At 44.5% G+C, this 15,720-nt stretch overlaps 2 protein-coding genes across 2 annotated transcripts; both read right to left on the bottom strand.

The window, feature by feature from the left end:
• Positions 210 to 4,429, bottom strand: LOC109720122 (SRSF protein kinase 1-like; the record flags this gene model as incomplete). The annotated part of the gene is made up of 3 exons (XM_020247004.1): positions 210 to 927; positions 1,199 to 1,246; positions 3,497 to 4,429. Coding segments are annotated over 3 exons (1,419 nt in total), but the record flags the coding sequence as incomplete, so codon positions are not given.
• Positions 13,653 to 14,381, bottom strand: LOC109720121. The gene has a single exon (XM_020247003.1). The coding sequence runs from the start codon at positions 14,379 to 14,381 to the stop codon at positions 13,653 to 13,655; it is 729 nt and encodes a 242-aa protein (XP_020102592.1).

The raw sequence follows: 15,720 nt of genomic DNA, 5'->3' as shown, positions 1-15,720 counted from the left end.
AAGCAGTGGTGATCAAACCTATTACAGTAGGATTAATGAAAACTATTGTAGTATGATTAATGGAAAGCTGTTTCAGTATCTTCAAATTTAATAGTTTCACCATGAAAAGGCAATTGCATTTTGATATATTATTCTGGCAATCTATTGTTCTGATCATAACTCAATTTAAAAACAAAATTTATACCGCTGTCAAATCAATCCACCAATCGAAGAGGGGGGAAAGACCTCCAAAACTGGGGCTTTCAATTGAATTCAATTCAAAAGAATCTCAAGAATCTGAACTCCTCATAAAATAAGTAGAGGTCCTTAGTCAAAAGGGGAACAGTCTTAGTAACCCCAACTGAATGCTAACATACACCTAAAATTTTCCATTTTACGTCCATACCTAAAACAATCAAAAACCGAAAGGTATAGCCAGCCATCCACTCATCCAAGATACAAACAACTGAAAAAGCTTCCATCTAAAGGCCAAATGCAACAAAACAAAACCTACCTCGAAGATGTAACAACTGCCTTTCCCACCTTACTGCCAGCTGGAGAATCTTTTCCCACTTTTGCAGTTCCGTCAATTGCAATATTTCCTATCCCCACTGCCATCGCATCTCGCTCCTCTTTCTCCTTCTTTTGCTTCTCAGAAACACCGTCCACTGACGGCTGGGTTGGTTCGGGCTGAGACCTTGGTTCACAAGTCAAAGGCCCAGCATTGATCCATGGGTGGGTAAGCAATTGGGCGGCAGTGGGCCGCTTCTCTGGAACAAAGTCTAGTATAGGGGCAAGAAAGTCAGCCATGTCGTTTGCATCCTGCTCGCTGAACTCGTATTTCTCCATGAGTACCTTGTTGAGGGGCCAGAATCTCAGGCGGCGAATGTGCCGCAAATCGCCGTACCGGTTGAAAAACTCGCGAGAGTATCGGCCGCCCAAGGCTATCTGCGAGAGAACAGTAATACATGAATTAATGCTTTGGCCTTGCTAGAGCTGCTACAAAAGTGCTGCTGAGTGAAAAAGAATTAACATCGTTTTCATCAATAATTCCAAACACTTCCTCTATAACAAAAGCAAAAGCTTCACCCTCAGAGAATTTGGCTTTGGGGCTCATAATCTCATTCCAACTTTCCGTCACAGCAAAAGTTTCATATTATCATTTTTCCAATGCTTATTAAGGAGACTTCCTTAGTAGGCTAAAGAAAAGATGATTTACCTTGCGAGGCATCATTCCAAGCAGTTCCATCATCAGTGCGAGGTGATCCTGCATAGCATTAAAAAAGAATTATTATCGCTTATACAGGCAGTGTAGGAAAATATTTTCACGTCCTAACACAACAATATGCCGATGTTATAATGCAAATCATATATAGGCAGCTTATTTGCCCAGCAGATGATTAGTGTACAGCACGAGGCCAGACAGCATTATGAGTCCCCCATGTCAGCGCCAAATGAAACACAGTTACATTTGGTCTTAAATGGCAAAAATATGACTACCTTGATCTATAGTTAGAATCAGTTGGCAGGGGTTAAAGTTGCTGGCCTCAGGTTGCTGCATATAGTGTTGCTTCACAAAGGCAATTGCAAGATAGCCTCATCTCCTCTACATGTTTAGATGCGTAAGTAGGCCTAATTACACTGCTAATTGTCAGAAGGTCGTTATCATGTTAATGTTTAATCCACCAAGTACGTTTCAAGAACCTCAAGATCTGATTGTCTTCCAAGAGTTTCTCAGCACTGGATGTATTATTATAAGCGTAAATCTTGGAAAAATAAATGACAAAAACAAACAGACAGCTGAAAACACTCATTATATTGATAACATGTAGCCTAGTGATAACATAAGCCACTGTGATTATTGCTGGACCAACATGGGGCTATGTAGCTCTTTATCTTAGAGGGCTGTGTGGCACTGACACGACGAATCTGTGCTGTAAAGGTACTTCTACAAGCAGTTAGAGATTCAAATGCCAAAAAGTAGAGGCTTTCTATGAGAAAAACAGGCAACTACCTTCACACATATGAATCAGAACATACAGGAAATACTAGACACCTTTAACCACAAAAAGAAAGAGAAAGAATGACAGAAGCATAAAATATAGCAGGCTGACAAAAATGAACTTCAGTGGCAAGAACAGAGGCAAGAAAGATAATCTGATGTGGAAGGAAAGGCGGTAAAACCAACAAAATAGAAAGTGATAATGCATCAAAGTAACTCGAGAAACAGTAGTTATTCAGGATAAGTACTGAGCAGTTGAAATGTTCATGAAGTGGAAACACATCTCAGATGTCAGTAGCAATGGGAATAGGACGTGTTTGATTAGAGTATAGAAGGAATTGAAAGTGATGACCCCAATAGTTTGAGAATTAAGAAACTGACACACATTAGCACCAAAAGTGTACACCAAAATTACTGACTTTACTAAAGAAACCACTAAACAAACAGGAAGTCCTGAAAATATAACCCAAGACTGTAATATGATGCATTCTGCAAAATATAACCAGCCAAGCAACACAAAATTGAAGAGAACAAGTCCACCAACCAAATCAGCTACACACAGATATAGTTTGGGTATTTTGCATTGGTTTTCTATTGGTTTATTGTTTATGATTGGTTGAAGAGTTGTGCTAACTGCATCTGAAACCAAACTTATTTCCTGTCACTAAAACCATCCAAATTCAGGCAAGATTAAATCATTGGTTTTGCTCATGGGGGCCTGTGGCACCATACATTAATGCAGTTAAAGTACAATAACAAGGCACACCAGCTTACTAGAGTTGCGCGGAAGAAGCGCACTAAGTGGCCTCAAATGGATAATTACATAGCGTCCCCTATTACTAGGTATTACATTGATCCAACAGATGTTAAAGTTCGTACACAACAAACTCCTAAAAAGCCTTTCCTTAGAGTTGGTGATGTTGAGTGAGATGGATGTTAAATTCTCACTTCAACTTAACCCCACTGACATCATCTCTTCCATAGCTCTGTAGATTGTAAAATAACCGCCCTCTCCAAGTAGTGGAGGCCACTATACTTGAGTGCATTCACTAGTCAGAGAGGTTGACAATATATCCCCTAATGTCTCTAACTAGTGCCGGCCAACAGGTTGTTACAATACTGAGGTCAAATACTTGACGGCAAACAAGCGATTCATCTAAAGACTAGAAATGCATTATAAAGACAGAGAATACTGCAGATAATAAATCAAATGTTGCTAAAATTTGACAAATTGACATAATAAGCCAGAATCCCGAGCGGTGGAGAAGGTGAATAGTAGTGATGCATGTGGATTACGTTGTTGTTTTTATCATTAGCGGAAATATGAAAACAAAAGAAAGTTCCAACTCATTTCTTAGATAGGATGTTCCATTCAGGCATTGCCGGTAAATCTCTCTGTTGCCCTTTCTAATAGAGAAGAGGGTGTAAGATGTCAAAGTTATTGACAGACGCAGCACCTGTATTGCCTTGTCTGGATATCATCCCTGTACGTACAAGAAAGTTCAAGTCCTTTACCTCATCCCTGTCAAAATTGTCCCCGCTGTGTGGATCGAAGAGCACATCTCCAGTAGCAAGCTCAAAGCAAATGCATGCGAACGACCACATATCAGCAGAGGTAGAATATTTGGAACCAAGAATCACCTCAGGGCACCTGTATTGCCTTGTCTGGATGTCACTTGTGAACTGTTTATAAGTCCAGCATGCATTCCCGAAATCCACCAACTTGCATCTTAGGTCAGCCTCCGTAACCAACGTCCTCCTCATTCCCTTACTACCCCTTCTATGGCCTCGCACTGCGCCAGACTGTTCTCCACCACCACTGCCACCGTCGTCTTCATTCATCGCACTAGAATCCCCCTTATCTTCTGACACATCAGCATCCTGAGAAGCAGTGGCCGCACCACTCACTGACGTGGCCGCAGCCGCACGCTTTGCCTTCCGCCTGATCTTCTTCTTCTGGTTTCTTGTTAGGTCGCCGTTAGTCGACACAGTGGTTTTAGGAGGTTGGTCGTCAGTCTTCACGTTTGGAATAACAGGCGGTGTCCCAGAGCGTCGTGGATCCTTGGAAGGGTCAAGTGAAGAGACAAGGAGGATGTTCTCAGGCTTAAGATCGGTGTGAATTATTGATAGTTCGCGGTGGAGGTAGTCGAGGCCAATTAGAACGTGACGGCAGATCTCTTTCACCATCGGAAGAGGAATTCCCCGATAATCCGTGTACTTGATCAATGTAAGGAGATTGTCCCCGAGAAACTCGAACACCATGCAGACGTGAATCCCGTTCGGCCCCGAGTGCTTGAAGTGATCCAGGAGCTTGACGACACACCGATTATCGTCGGGATCACCGTCGGCGATCTGCTTGAGGATCTTTATCTCATCCATTGCTGCTTCAGTGTAGTGCTGCGCACTCTTCTGCACTTTGAGTGCCACATATCGCTGCAACCAAGAAAAGGATAGCCGATTTCAATGCTTAAATATGTATACTGAGCATTCTTTAAGCAAATGCGAAGAACGAGTTCTCCCTTTGAGAAACCAAGATCAAAATATTCTACTAAAGATCGAATTTTTTGTGATACTAAATCCATTTCTAAGCAAAATGAGAGAGGGTTTTTGTTGTTTTTATATCTTTCGGCGAGAAAGATCAGATTCGTAAGATGCTTCGCGGCATCCTACACACCCCGAGAGGTGGGATTCGCTGGTGCAAAGGGGGAAAGGGGAGGGGAGGGGAGGGGAGGTGTTGGATTGTGTANAATAATTATCTAATTATTAATAATTAATTATAAATAATAAATTAATAATAATATCGATTATCTAATTATTAAGAATAATAATTATTAATAACTAATAATAATAATAATAATTAATTATAAGTAATAAATTAATAATTATTATGTCACGCCTCGGATTACACATTTTTCCGAGCACACTAACAGATCCGCCGTATGCGAAGAAGTTTTCCCTGCATACAAAGTAAAGCTGTACTGAAACTGTAATCAAACAACACTACAACCAGTAATAAAGAGCTGCTAGAAAGAAAAAGAACAGTAGAACAACAGCGAGTTCCATATACATACATAATATCCAGGTACAAAAAGGACTCGCCTCAGCGAGTTATAACATCTGTATGTACATGAGCTCAAACAAAAGTAAATCTACCTACAGCAGGGATCCTCTATCTCAGCAACTCGTCGGATAGAGTTCTAGCTTGCAACGCCCTGCCACGATCAGCCTCAGAAGATGCAGCAGCTGGAACTGATGGCTCTGCAAAAGAAGGGTAACAACAGGGCGTGAGAACTACTGTAAAAACAAGTAGTCCTCAGTGGGTGCCGCCCTCAACATCATCGGTCCACCCACTAAGTTTACAGAAAGAAGCATAGGTAGTAGGAAAAGTTGGAAGACAATCTACAGCTACATGTCACTACACTATCATGCTCTACACTAACCAACTGTAGTAAAAGTAAATCCTGACCCAATCCCACCAGGGACTGTGATACATCCGTCCCGCCTGTCGAAGGTATACTAACAACCACCACGCTGGGTAGTTAGTGGAGAGCAAGTCCAACCAGGACACAACGACACCAACACAAAAGCACTAAGCCCGACTCCGGAGTGGCACTCGTGGGCGCGACCTAAACGAGTATGCAAGCGTATCTCTGTCGAGCTCAATTAGGCTCTCACAGGCTAAAGTCAAGAAACATGGTCCAACTGGTCTAACAACCAACAAGTCACGTGCCCTCGGCACAATCTAATGCCAACTCGGCAAACTAGGTCCACCGTCAATTCCGATGGCACCCAATTATCCGAAACAGTCTGAACACCACTGTAAAAATACACTCGGCATCCTAGCACGAGCGTTGCAGAGATCTAAACTACCTGGGGTATCCACCACGCCGATACTGCGGCAATACAAAATAACAACGGCTCCTAGAGCTAAATCAGGTAGTTTAAGCATATGACAGGTCATAATCGCAGTTTTCTCCTAAGTCATATCCAAGTCCCACATGTGTAGTAGATACTAGCAAAAGACAAAGCTCTAATTCAGATTTTGAAGATAATAACATGAAATCCATGAATCGAGCAATCTAAATATACTAAACAACACGATAAACACATGCCGACTATATATCTACTTAGGAGGTAAACTGACGATTAACCCACCTCGAACGCTAATCCAAATCCGGCGCGACGTCGAAACGGCGGAATCACATGCTCGCTCGGCCTCCCAACGCAGCCAGCACAATGCTCGTGTGCTCGAACGGCTCCGCGGTGCGACGTCGGCGACGAAACAAATCCACCCGAGCTCCTTCGCACGCTCGGATCAAGTCTAGAGAGAGAGGAGGAGAAACCAACCAAAAGAACTCCCCTCAGCATCTCTCTACGCAGCTAAGTAGTAAGGGAAGGAGTGGGTGACACATACGAGGCATGAAAAGGCAAATTTGCCCCTCACCTACACCCGTGTACCGGTATACGGGCACCTGTACTGGTACAAATGGTAACAGCTGTTCACCAATCAGGCGAAGTGTACCAGTACACCTCCGATGCTGTACCGGTACAGAAAGTGTACCGGTACAACCCTGATGTTCTACCGGTATAACAAGCAGAAAATCTGCAATTCGCAATTTTCAATGCTAACTCCTGCTTTCGCGTCCCCGCTGAGTTCGTTTTGCGTCTATTTCGCGCCAACGAGACTCAGACTTGTCCTGACACCCTCACGGCGTGTCGACAAGCCTCAAAAAACTGAACATCAGGGATACAACAAATTATATCTAATTATTAATAATTAATTATAAATAATAAATTAATTAATTATATAATTATTAAAATAATAAATAATAATTTAAATATATTAATTAGATTAATTAATAATTTATTGTCATTAAAATTAAATTTAGGCTTTAATTAATCTTGTTCTCATCAAAGAACAAGCTTGTTCCAGGAAAAAGGTGGAATGACAGTTCCAGTCTTATACCAGCTTGTTCCAAAAATTCGGAAACTACTATTCCTGGGCACCAAACATAACGTTTGGGAAAAAAAGGGGGGAACAAAGGCCTATTCCCCCTTTGTTCCTGAACCAAACGCTGCCTAAGTCTCGATGCTATGTGTCAGCATAGCTTTTCTGTCGACTCTAGGCGGTCTGCAAATGTTGTTGGGCAATTCTAACATTTTCTTCTGTTTCCATTAAAATATGTGGACCCAGAGTTTTTCTCTCACCCAGTTCACTCCAATACAGTGGCGATTGATATTTTCTTTCATACAATGCCTCAAATTGAGCCATTCTAATACTTGCTTGAAAAATATTATTTTATGCAAACTCCGCCATTGCCAAATGTCGATACCAGTTATCACCATACTCAAGGACACATGCTCTCAACATATCCTCGAATATCTGAATTGTCCTCTCGAACTGCCCATCAACCTATAGATGAAAGGCTGTACTGAAATGTAACTGAGTCCCAAAGCTGTCTGTAAAGATCTCTAAAATATGCTACAAATCTCGGGTCACGACCTGACACTATAGAGGTAGGAACTCTATGCATTCTTACAATCTCATTCAGATATATCTAAGCAAGTTTCTCTCTAGACCATGTCACTTGAACTGGTATGAAGTAAGAGATTTTGTCAATCGGTTCACTATCACCCAGAAGTATTGTCATGTCCACCGTGTGATCTTGGTAACTAGTTACAAAATCCATAGTGATCATGTCTCAATTTCATTCCGGAATTGAAAGATTTTGCAGTCTGCCAACAGGTACCTGATGTTCTGCTATTACTTGTTGACAGACCAAATATTGTGATACAAATCTTCCGATATCTCTTTTCATACCATTCCACCAATAATGTGTTTTTAAATTCTTATACATTTTCGTTCCTTCAGGATGTACAGTATAAAGGGAACTATGTGCTTCCCTCAATATTTTCTCACGGATCTCAGCATCCAAAGGTATACATAAATGATCCTAAAATCTCAATATCCCCAAGGAATCAATACTAAAGTTCTTCACTTGACCGATCGTCCCTAGAGCAAGTGGCAAAGGGCTTGGTGGTTGGTACCCGGGACCCAAGTTCGAATCCTAATTGATTCACATTTCCAGCTAAGTTTATTTCTAAATGAAATAAACGAAGTGGGTAGCGTGCTACGTATCTCTCACAAAAAAAAAAAAGTTCTTCACTTGTCCATTTCCTAATTTTGTCCGAATTTTTGCTAAATGTGGGTCAACACCTTATTTCCTTTTAATCCTTTCTGGCAGATTAGGTTGCAAGGAGTGCAATCTTCATTTATAACCGTCTCATTTCCTCTAACAATGGCCCAATTAAGAATCATCATAATTAGTACATCAGCCACTACACTAGCCTTAGTAGGATAATAAAATATTGTTACATTATAATTCTTCAGTAATTCTAACCATCAATGTTATCTTAAATTCAATTTTTTTGAGTAAATAAATACTTGAAGCTTTTATAATTAGTGTAGATTTTACAATATTCTACATAAAGATAATAGCGCCAAAGTTTTAATGAAAAAATTACGACAGCTAACTCCAAATCACAAGTAGAATAATTTTTCTCATATTTTTTAACTGTCTAAAAGCATAGGCAATTATCTTATCATTCTGCATCATTACATAACCCAATCCACTCTGATGCATCACTATAAATAACAAATTCCTCACCCATAATAGGAAGGGCGAGGATAGGAGCTGACATTAATTTATTCTTCAATTTTTTAAAGGTTCTATGACAATTCTTACTCCAAATATATTTTATTCCTTTTCGAGTAAGTTGAGTGAGAGGTGTGGAAAGCTTCGCAAAGCCTTTCATAAACCGACGATAAAACCAGCCAATCCCAGAAAGCTCCACACCTCAGAAACACTTGCAAGTCTAGGGCAATCTCGAATTACTTCAATTTTTTGGGATCAACTGCAATCCTATCAGCTAAAATCACATGCCCAAGAAAAATAATTCTTGTCATGCCCCAGGGTCCTTTTGAAACGTTAAAATCGATGCGAAAGTACTCAAATTTTTTTTTTTTTTAAACCTTGACCCTAGGGGATGTCAGATCTGCCACAAATACAGGAAACCACTATTCACACGGACAAAGTCTGCCCTATATTTGCACGGCGTCGCACAAGTATAAGATACAACCACAGTATATAAACAACCATATACATTGACCACATCACATAAATCGATTCACATTCGGTCAATCACAAGATTACAATATTTTGTTCATAAATCCACATCTATCAGTTTAAAACGTTTCTCACCCGAAAACTGATTTTAAAATACTAAAATTTATGAAAACCAAAAAATCCTTTTTAAAACCGTTTCCCACATGAAAATCCTTTCCTTTAAAACCGAGCTACCACGAGAGGTAGAAAACAATTTTCATACTTTTGCATAAAAACCACAAGTACTTTATTAGCTTCACAAAACCACATATATCCAAATAAAACCAACTGAACAGAAAATATCTAAGTTACTTATTATGAGGAAGCAGGTTAGAAATTAAACCGTAAGTCACCGGGCCGGAACATTCTAATGACCACTAACCATGCGCCTCACGCCCCATCCCGACTCGGACCAGCAACGTCACCTGAAAAATGGTGGGGGGTGAGAAGATGTACACATGTCTCCCCTCCTAGTGGGTACCGCAAGCCGATGAGGGCGAGGGGTACTCACCAGTAAAGGAGGATAACTAAAAGTGTATACAACGATAATAGAGTAGCAATGACAAATAAAGGAAACAGGACATACATATACCACTACCGCTACTGTATGCATGCATCAACCGGACGATTAGTCCCAAAGATACCCTGCCATGTCGGTCCGCAGACCTCAAGCCTGTGCCACTGCCACTCTACCTGCATATAACCCAAACTAGGCCTCTGGGCTCACAAGCTCGCACTTCCAACCACTTTCTAGGAAAAGAACACCCCCTTACAGTGGATCAGGCCGCTGGTGTTCATGAAATGCATACGAGTAGTGGCGATCAATGTTGATATACTCAATAACCAACAGTCAGCAACTAGCTGACAATCCTACCCCTTAGAGTATGCCGACCGTATAGATCATAGATCTCAAGTACAACTGATAATCCGCTCTACTTGTAAATCATGATATCAATATGAAGAATAACCAAGTAGAGCAATAATAAGAAGTCAAAAAGGGGTGCTAGGCTCATCATATGATATGCAAGATAATAGTAAAGAAAGAGTACGTGGAGAGAATGTCACCGAGCGTGCATCACTGTATTGACTTCGAATCGAAGTACCCATCTGTACGAACATAGTGCCTATCTTCCGACTGTGGGAGAACGTCAACCGGACCTATGGAGGGTCCAACGGGTTAGAATCCAACCCAATTATGTGAAACACTAAACTCACAACCCCACAATTAATCCCATAAGAATCGGTTTCCCAAAACTGATTACCATAACTCGCCGAAAGTCCCGAAAATCGCACCGGGACTCTGCCGGGACCCACGAAGTGTCCTGGGACTCACCGACTCCCGCCACGAGTCACCTGCTTCCACACAACACCATAATAAAGGTGTCCTGGCAGCAAACACGTAAGCTCACATCGAAACGATTATCGTCGGATAACTGTTCCGATCCAGGTTCTTGAAAGTATCAATTTTGACACTGGAACCCACCGTCGCTCACCCGTCATCTCCGAACCGTCAAAACAATGTAAGTAATCGACCAATAAGGCTCAGTGACAAAGTAGGATACACTAATGCATCGTTGGAAGAAATCAGAACCGCAACCGCGTTTCGTCGGCGAATTTCGTCGAAAAATGCACCGAATATCGATATTCAATTTTCGCGAAGGCCTCAGACCTTGGACAATCAGTCCAGAGATCACCCGCCACCCGCACACACTGCCCACAGCAGCCACAAAGTGTACATTTGCACAAAAGTCCCTACAATCACATAAATCATATTATTTTATGTGATTTTTGAGGTTTTATGGCCAGGCAGCACAAACCAAGGGTTTTCGAGGCTGGCCGAGACACATGCTGATAGGTCTTGACATGCCGGAGGCGATGCTCACGATCTGGAGCATGGCCGTCCACTGTGGAGAGCGTAGGAGCGACACAAAATTTAGCGAACTGTGCGCTGAACCTAAACTGCGCTTAACTCGCAAACCGGGGCTTGCTGACCCCAAAGAAGATGAGCACGATGATTAGCACTGATTAAGGATTGTCGTGCTCACATCCAGAAGCATCGGGGTGCCCTCGGGTCGCCGGAACAGCGACCCGAACCCGAAGCGATGCACAGAACAGCTTAAACAAAGCTTACTTGGTTACTGGAGCTTGGGTTGGCCGATAACGGCCGGACGGCGGGAGCGCCGGTAGCAAGCGGTTGCGGCCAGTGTGGGGAGGACGGCGCTCGCGTCAACCAACAGCTGGAGGTAGCTGGAGAGGCAGCGGAGCAAGGTGAGCCCGCACTGCTAGGGCTCGGGTTAAGGGAGCTACGGCGGCCGGCGGGGCGCTCAGAGGCGACGGCGATAGGTCGCTGGAGGCCGGAGGGAGGCAATGCGGTTGGCCCCAGGCGGCGGCGGTGCGTGGGAGTGGAGATGACTCAGCCTCGGCCCGAGCTTGCTCCAAGTGGCCACAAGTTGCCAGGGCGGCAGCGGCGGCGTGCAGGGATGGCGGCAATCAGCGGGGGAGGTCGCCGGAGGTCGGAAAAGGGCAACCCAGGAGGTCCTAAGCTACCGCGGCGCGAAGGCCAGGAGCTAAAGCTACCTGGGCTCGAGCTGGCTTTGATTGGCCACAGGCTGCCATGCCAGCAATGGCGGCGCGCGGGGATGGCGGTAACCGGTGGGGAAGGTCGACGGGGGTCGGAGCACGGCCAGGGGAGGAGCCAGTAGGTGAGAGGCCCTCGAGATTGCTGCTCGGACAAAGGTGGAGGAAGGTGGTGGAGAAGATGATGGAGAAGGTAAAGGGGCGGATTCCGACGGCCAGCGGCGTGCGCAGGCAGCTAAGGTGCGCGCAGCTAGGACAGGGGGATGTGCTAAGGGTGGCAGGGGGTTAGCTAAGGGAGGAAGGTATCTAGGGTTAGGGTTTCATCCATGAAACCCTAAATGCCAATTTAAACCAAGTGTAATTTTGCTTGATAGTCCGCCAAAGATGATTATTTTAACTACGTCCCTCACAGCGCGTGTATTTACCACGTACGCACCTCGACGTTCGAAATCACGTAAAACGGTACATAAAATATAGGGAGTTTTGTGGATTTTCCATTTTGCCACTTTCGTCCCCTTCTCGATCTTCACGCGATATCAGGAGATCTGTCCATCGGATTTGTAAACGAATTGCGCCAGCACGTTCAGCACGACTGGGGCATCGAAACTACTATTTTGTTTCGCCAGATTTGGTCACCGATTTGCGACGAAACCCATCCTCTCCGAAGTCCACCTATATAACCATATATATATATATATATAAAATTCAAAATTCAAACTAGAATTTCTTTATTCAAATCTCAGATATTACATCACCCCCTCTTACAAGAAGTTTCATCCCTGAAACTTAATCAAGTATCCCCCGCAACCAACTATGGATATCGCTCCTGCATAGAAGACTCAAGCTCCCACGTGGCCTCTCGTTCCTCATGATTTTTCTACTGAACCTTCACATACGGAATGCTCATGTTCCGCAATTGTTTTATCTCACGTGCCAATATCTGCAACGGAGCCTCATCGTAACTCAGATCCTCCCTGAGCTGTATAGATGTCGGACTGATGACGTAGGATAGATCTGGGATATACTTCTGAAGCATGGACATGTGAAAAACATTGTGCACCCAGGCGAGACTTGGAGGAAGAGCCAATCTGTACGCCACCGGACCAACACGCTCCAGGATCTCAAACAGCCCAACAAATCGCGGACTAAGCTTGTTCCGCAAACCGAATAGCTTGATCTCCCTGAATAGCGATATCTTGAGCAGCACATGCTCACCGACCTGAAACTCCAGGTCACGCCTCCGCTGATCCGCGTAGCTCCTCTGTCGACTCGTGCAGTCAAAAGCCGCTCTCTAGCAATGCAGATTTTCACCTCTGCATCCTCTACCAAGTTTGGCCAAATCACTTGGCGTTCTCTGACGTCGTCCCAACAGATAGGAGACCAACATCGATGCCCATACAGAGCCTCGTACGGTGCCATCTCGATACTCGCTTGGTCTCTGTTATTATAAGTGAACTCCACTAGTAGTAGAGACCGGAACCATCCATCACCGTAATCCAGGACGCATGTGCGGACCACGTCCTCAAGAGTCTGAACGACTCGCTTTGACTGACCATCACTCTGGGGATGGAAAGCCATACTGAAGTTCGTCTTCGTACCCATGGCATGTTGTAAGCTCCTCCAAAACTAGAATACGAAGCGAGCGTCCCGATCTGACACAATCGACACCGGCACACTATGAAGTCGAACGATCTCGTCGATGTATAATTATGCCAGTCGATCACGGGACCATATGGCGTGCATCGGCAAGAAGTGAGCCGATTTCGTCAGCCGATCTACTATTACACAGATCGCATCATGGCCCCACTGTGATAGACGCAATCCGATGACGAAATCCATAGTAATCTGCTCCCACTTCCATACAGGCACAGAAGTGGTTGCAACTTTCCTGCTAGTCGTTGGTGCTCGGCCTTCATCTGTTGACAAACCTAGCACTGAGCCACATGCTGTGCCACATCTAACTTCATCCCAGGCCACCAGATATTCTGCTTCAGGTCGCGATACATCTTGGTTCCACCGGGATAAACCGTGTAAAGGGATCGAAGCGCCTCGGATAGGATATCTTTCCTCAGCTCCGAGTCACTAGGCACGCACCACCTGCCTTTGAAACGAAGAGATCCATCGGTGTGAATAGAGAAGTCCCCGTCCTTACCATTCTTGATCTCCGCCAACACCTTCTGCAAGTGCGGGTCACTCTGCTGCCCTAGCATAATCTGCTCAGTCAATATAGGCTGTACCACCAGGGTCATCAATTCAGCCGTGGCCCCAGTGGGAACAACCTCAATCTCGAGGCGGTGGAACTCCTCCACAAGACGATCTTGTCTCGTAATCATGAAAGACAACTCGGCTGATGACTGTTTCTGACTCAAGGCGTCAGCTACAACATTCGCCTTTCCCAGATGATACTGGATAGAGAAGTCATAGTCCGTCAAGAACTCGAGCCAACGTCTCTGCCTAAGGTTCAACTCCTTCTCGGTGAAGAGATACTTTAGGCTTAGGTGATCAGTGAATACCTCACATTGTGCCCCATATAGATAATGCCTCCAAAGCTTAAGGGCAAACATTGCTGCCGTGAGCTCCAGATCGTGAGCCGGGTAATTCCTTTCGTAATCCTTCAGCTGGCGTAAAGCATAGGCAATGACCCGATCCTGCTGCATAAGAACACACCCCAAACCAACTCGTAAGGCATCGCACTAGACCACGAAGTCCTCACTAGGCCGCGGCAGAATCAAAATGGGTGCTCGAGTCAATCTATCATTCAGCTCATCAAAGCTCTGCTGACACTGTGTAGTCCACCAGAATCTTTCTCCTCTCTTGGTCAGCCTGTTCAGCGGTGCGGCGATCTTGGCAAAGCCGTTGACAAATTCCCAATAATAACCCGCCAAACCAAGCAAACTCGTGACCTCAATCACAGTGGTTGGTGCAGGCCACTCAGCTACCGAGTCTATCTTCTTCGGATCCACAGTGATGCCCAACTGAGTCACAATGTGTCCTAAATTTGTCTCTATGAAACCCCATCACTGTGATATCCCTGTTGTTCAGTAGTTAAGGCTTGTCGACAGCTCTGGAGAGTGTCGGGGCAAGTCTGAGTAGCGTTGGCGTGAAATAGACGCAAAACGGACTCTATGCGACGCGAGAGCAGCATTTGGCAAGAGAATTTGCAAACAGTAGGTTTCTCTGCTTGCTATACCGGTACAGCCAGTATAGTGTACCGGTACACTACAAAGGCTGCGCGCAGACTGCTCTCGGGACCGTGTACCGGAACACCAGGGTAGGTGAGATGGCATTTTGGTAATTTTGAGCCTCGATGTATCACCCATCCCATCCCTCTCTATTTATGTACGTGTAGAGCTGAGAGAGAGAGAGAGAGAGAGAGAGAGAGAGAGAGTTTACTGGTTTCTTCTCCATCTCTCTCACTAGCATTGGTTGAGCAAGGAGGAGCTCGAGTGGAGTTGCCGTGGAGCTCGGATCGTCGCCGACGTCAAGCCGCGGAGCCGTTTGAGCGTACAGTTGCCGTCGTAGCATCGCGTGGAGGCTGGGCGAGGGTGCGTTTTCACCGTTCTCGACGTCACGCTGGAGTTCGAATAACTTTTGAGGTGAGATGTTCATCAAGTTCCCCCAACCATTGCAAGTCCTTACTACTTCAAGCTCAAGGATGCTGTTTCACAGAATTCCAGCGTCGACTGTCGGTGTTTCAGCTAGTACGCGACGTAGGAGTGTCGGATTGCGATGAAACTTGGTTCGTTAGATTCAGGACTTCGAGAGGAATTCAAGAAGCCCAAGATTGCTAAATTTGGTGAAGGTTAGCTTGGTCGAAACCCTATTTCTCTCTGCTATTATTTTGAGCAGAATTGGTGTTTATTGTGGGTTTCCAAGTCTAGATCCTTGAAGTGTTGTTGTTGCTCGTTCGGTGGGTTGCAGCCGAGCTTGGCAGGGATTCCGGTGACCTTCTTTGCTGCCAGGGATTAGCTTTTGAGATGGGTTATCATCGGATTC

Source organism: Ananas comosus, linkage group 14 (assembly GCF_001540865.1).
Source record: "Ananas comosus cultivar F153 linkage group 14, ASM154086v1, whole genome shotgun sequence".
Taxonomy (NCBI): Eukaryota; Viridiplantae; Streptophyta; class Magnoliopsida; order Poales; family Bromeliaceae; genus Ananas; species Ananas comosus.
The sequence above is the reverse complement of the archived record's forward strand: the minus strand, read 5'-3'. Positions and strand labels throughout refer to the sequence as shown.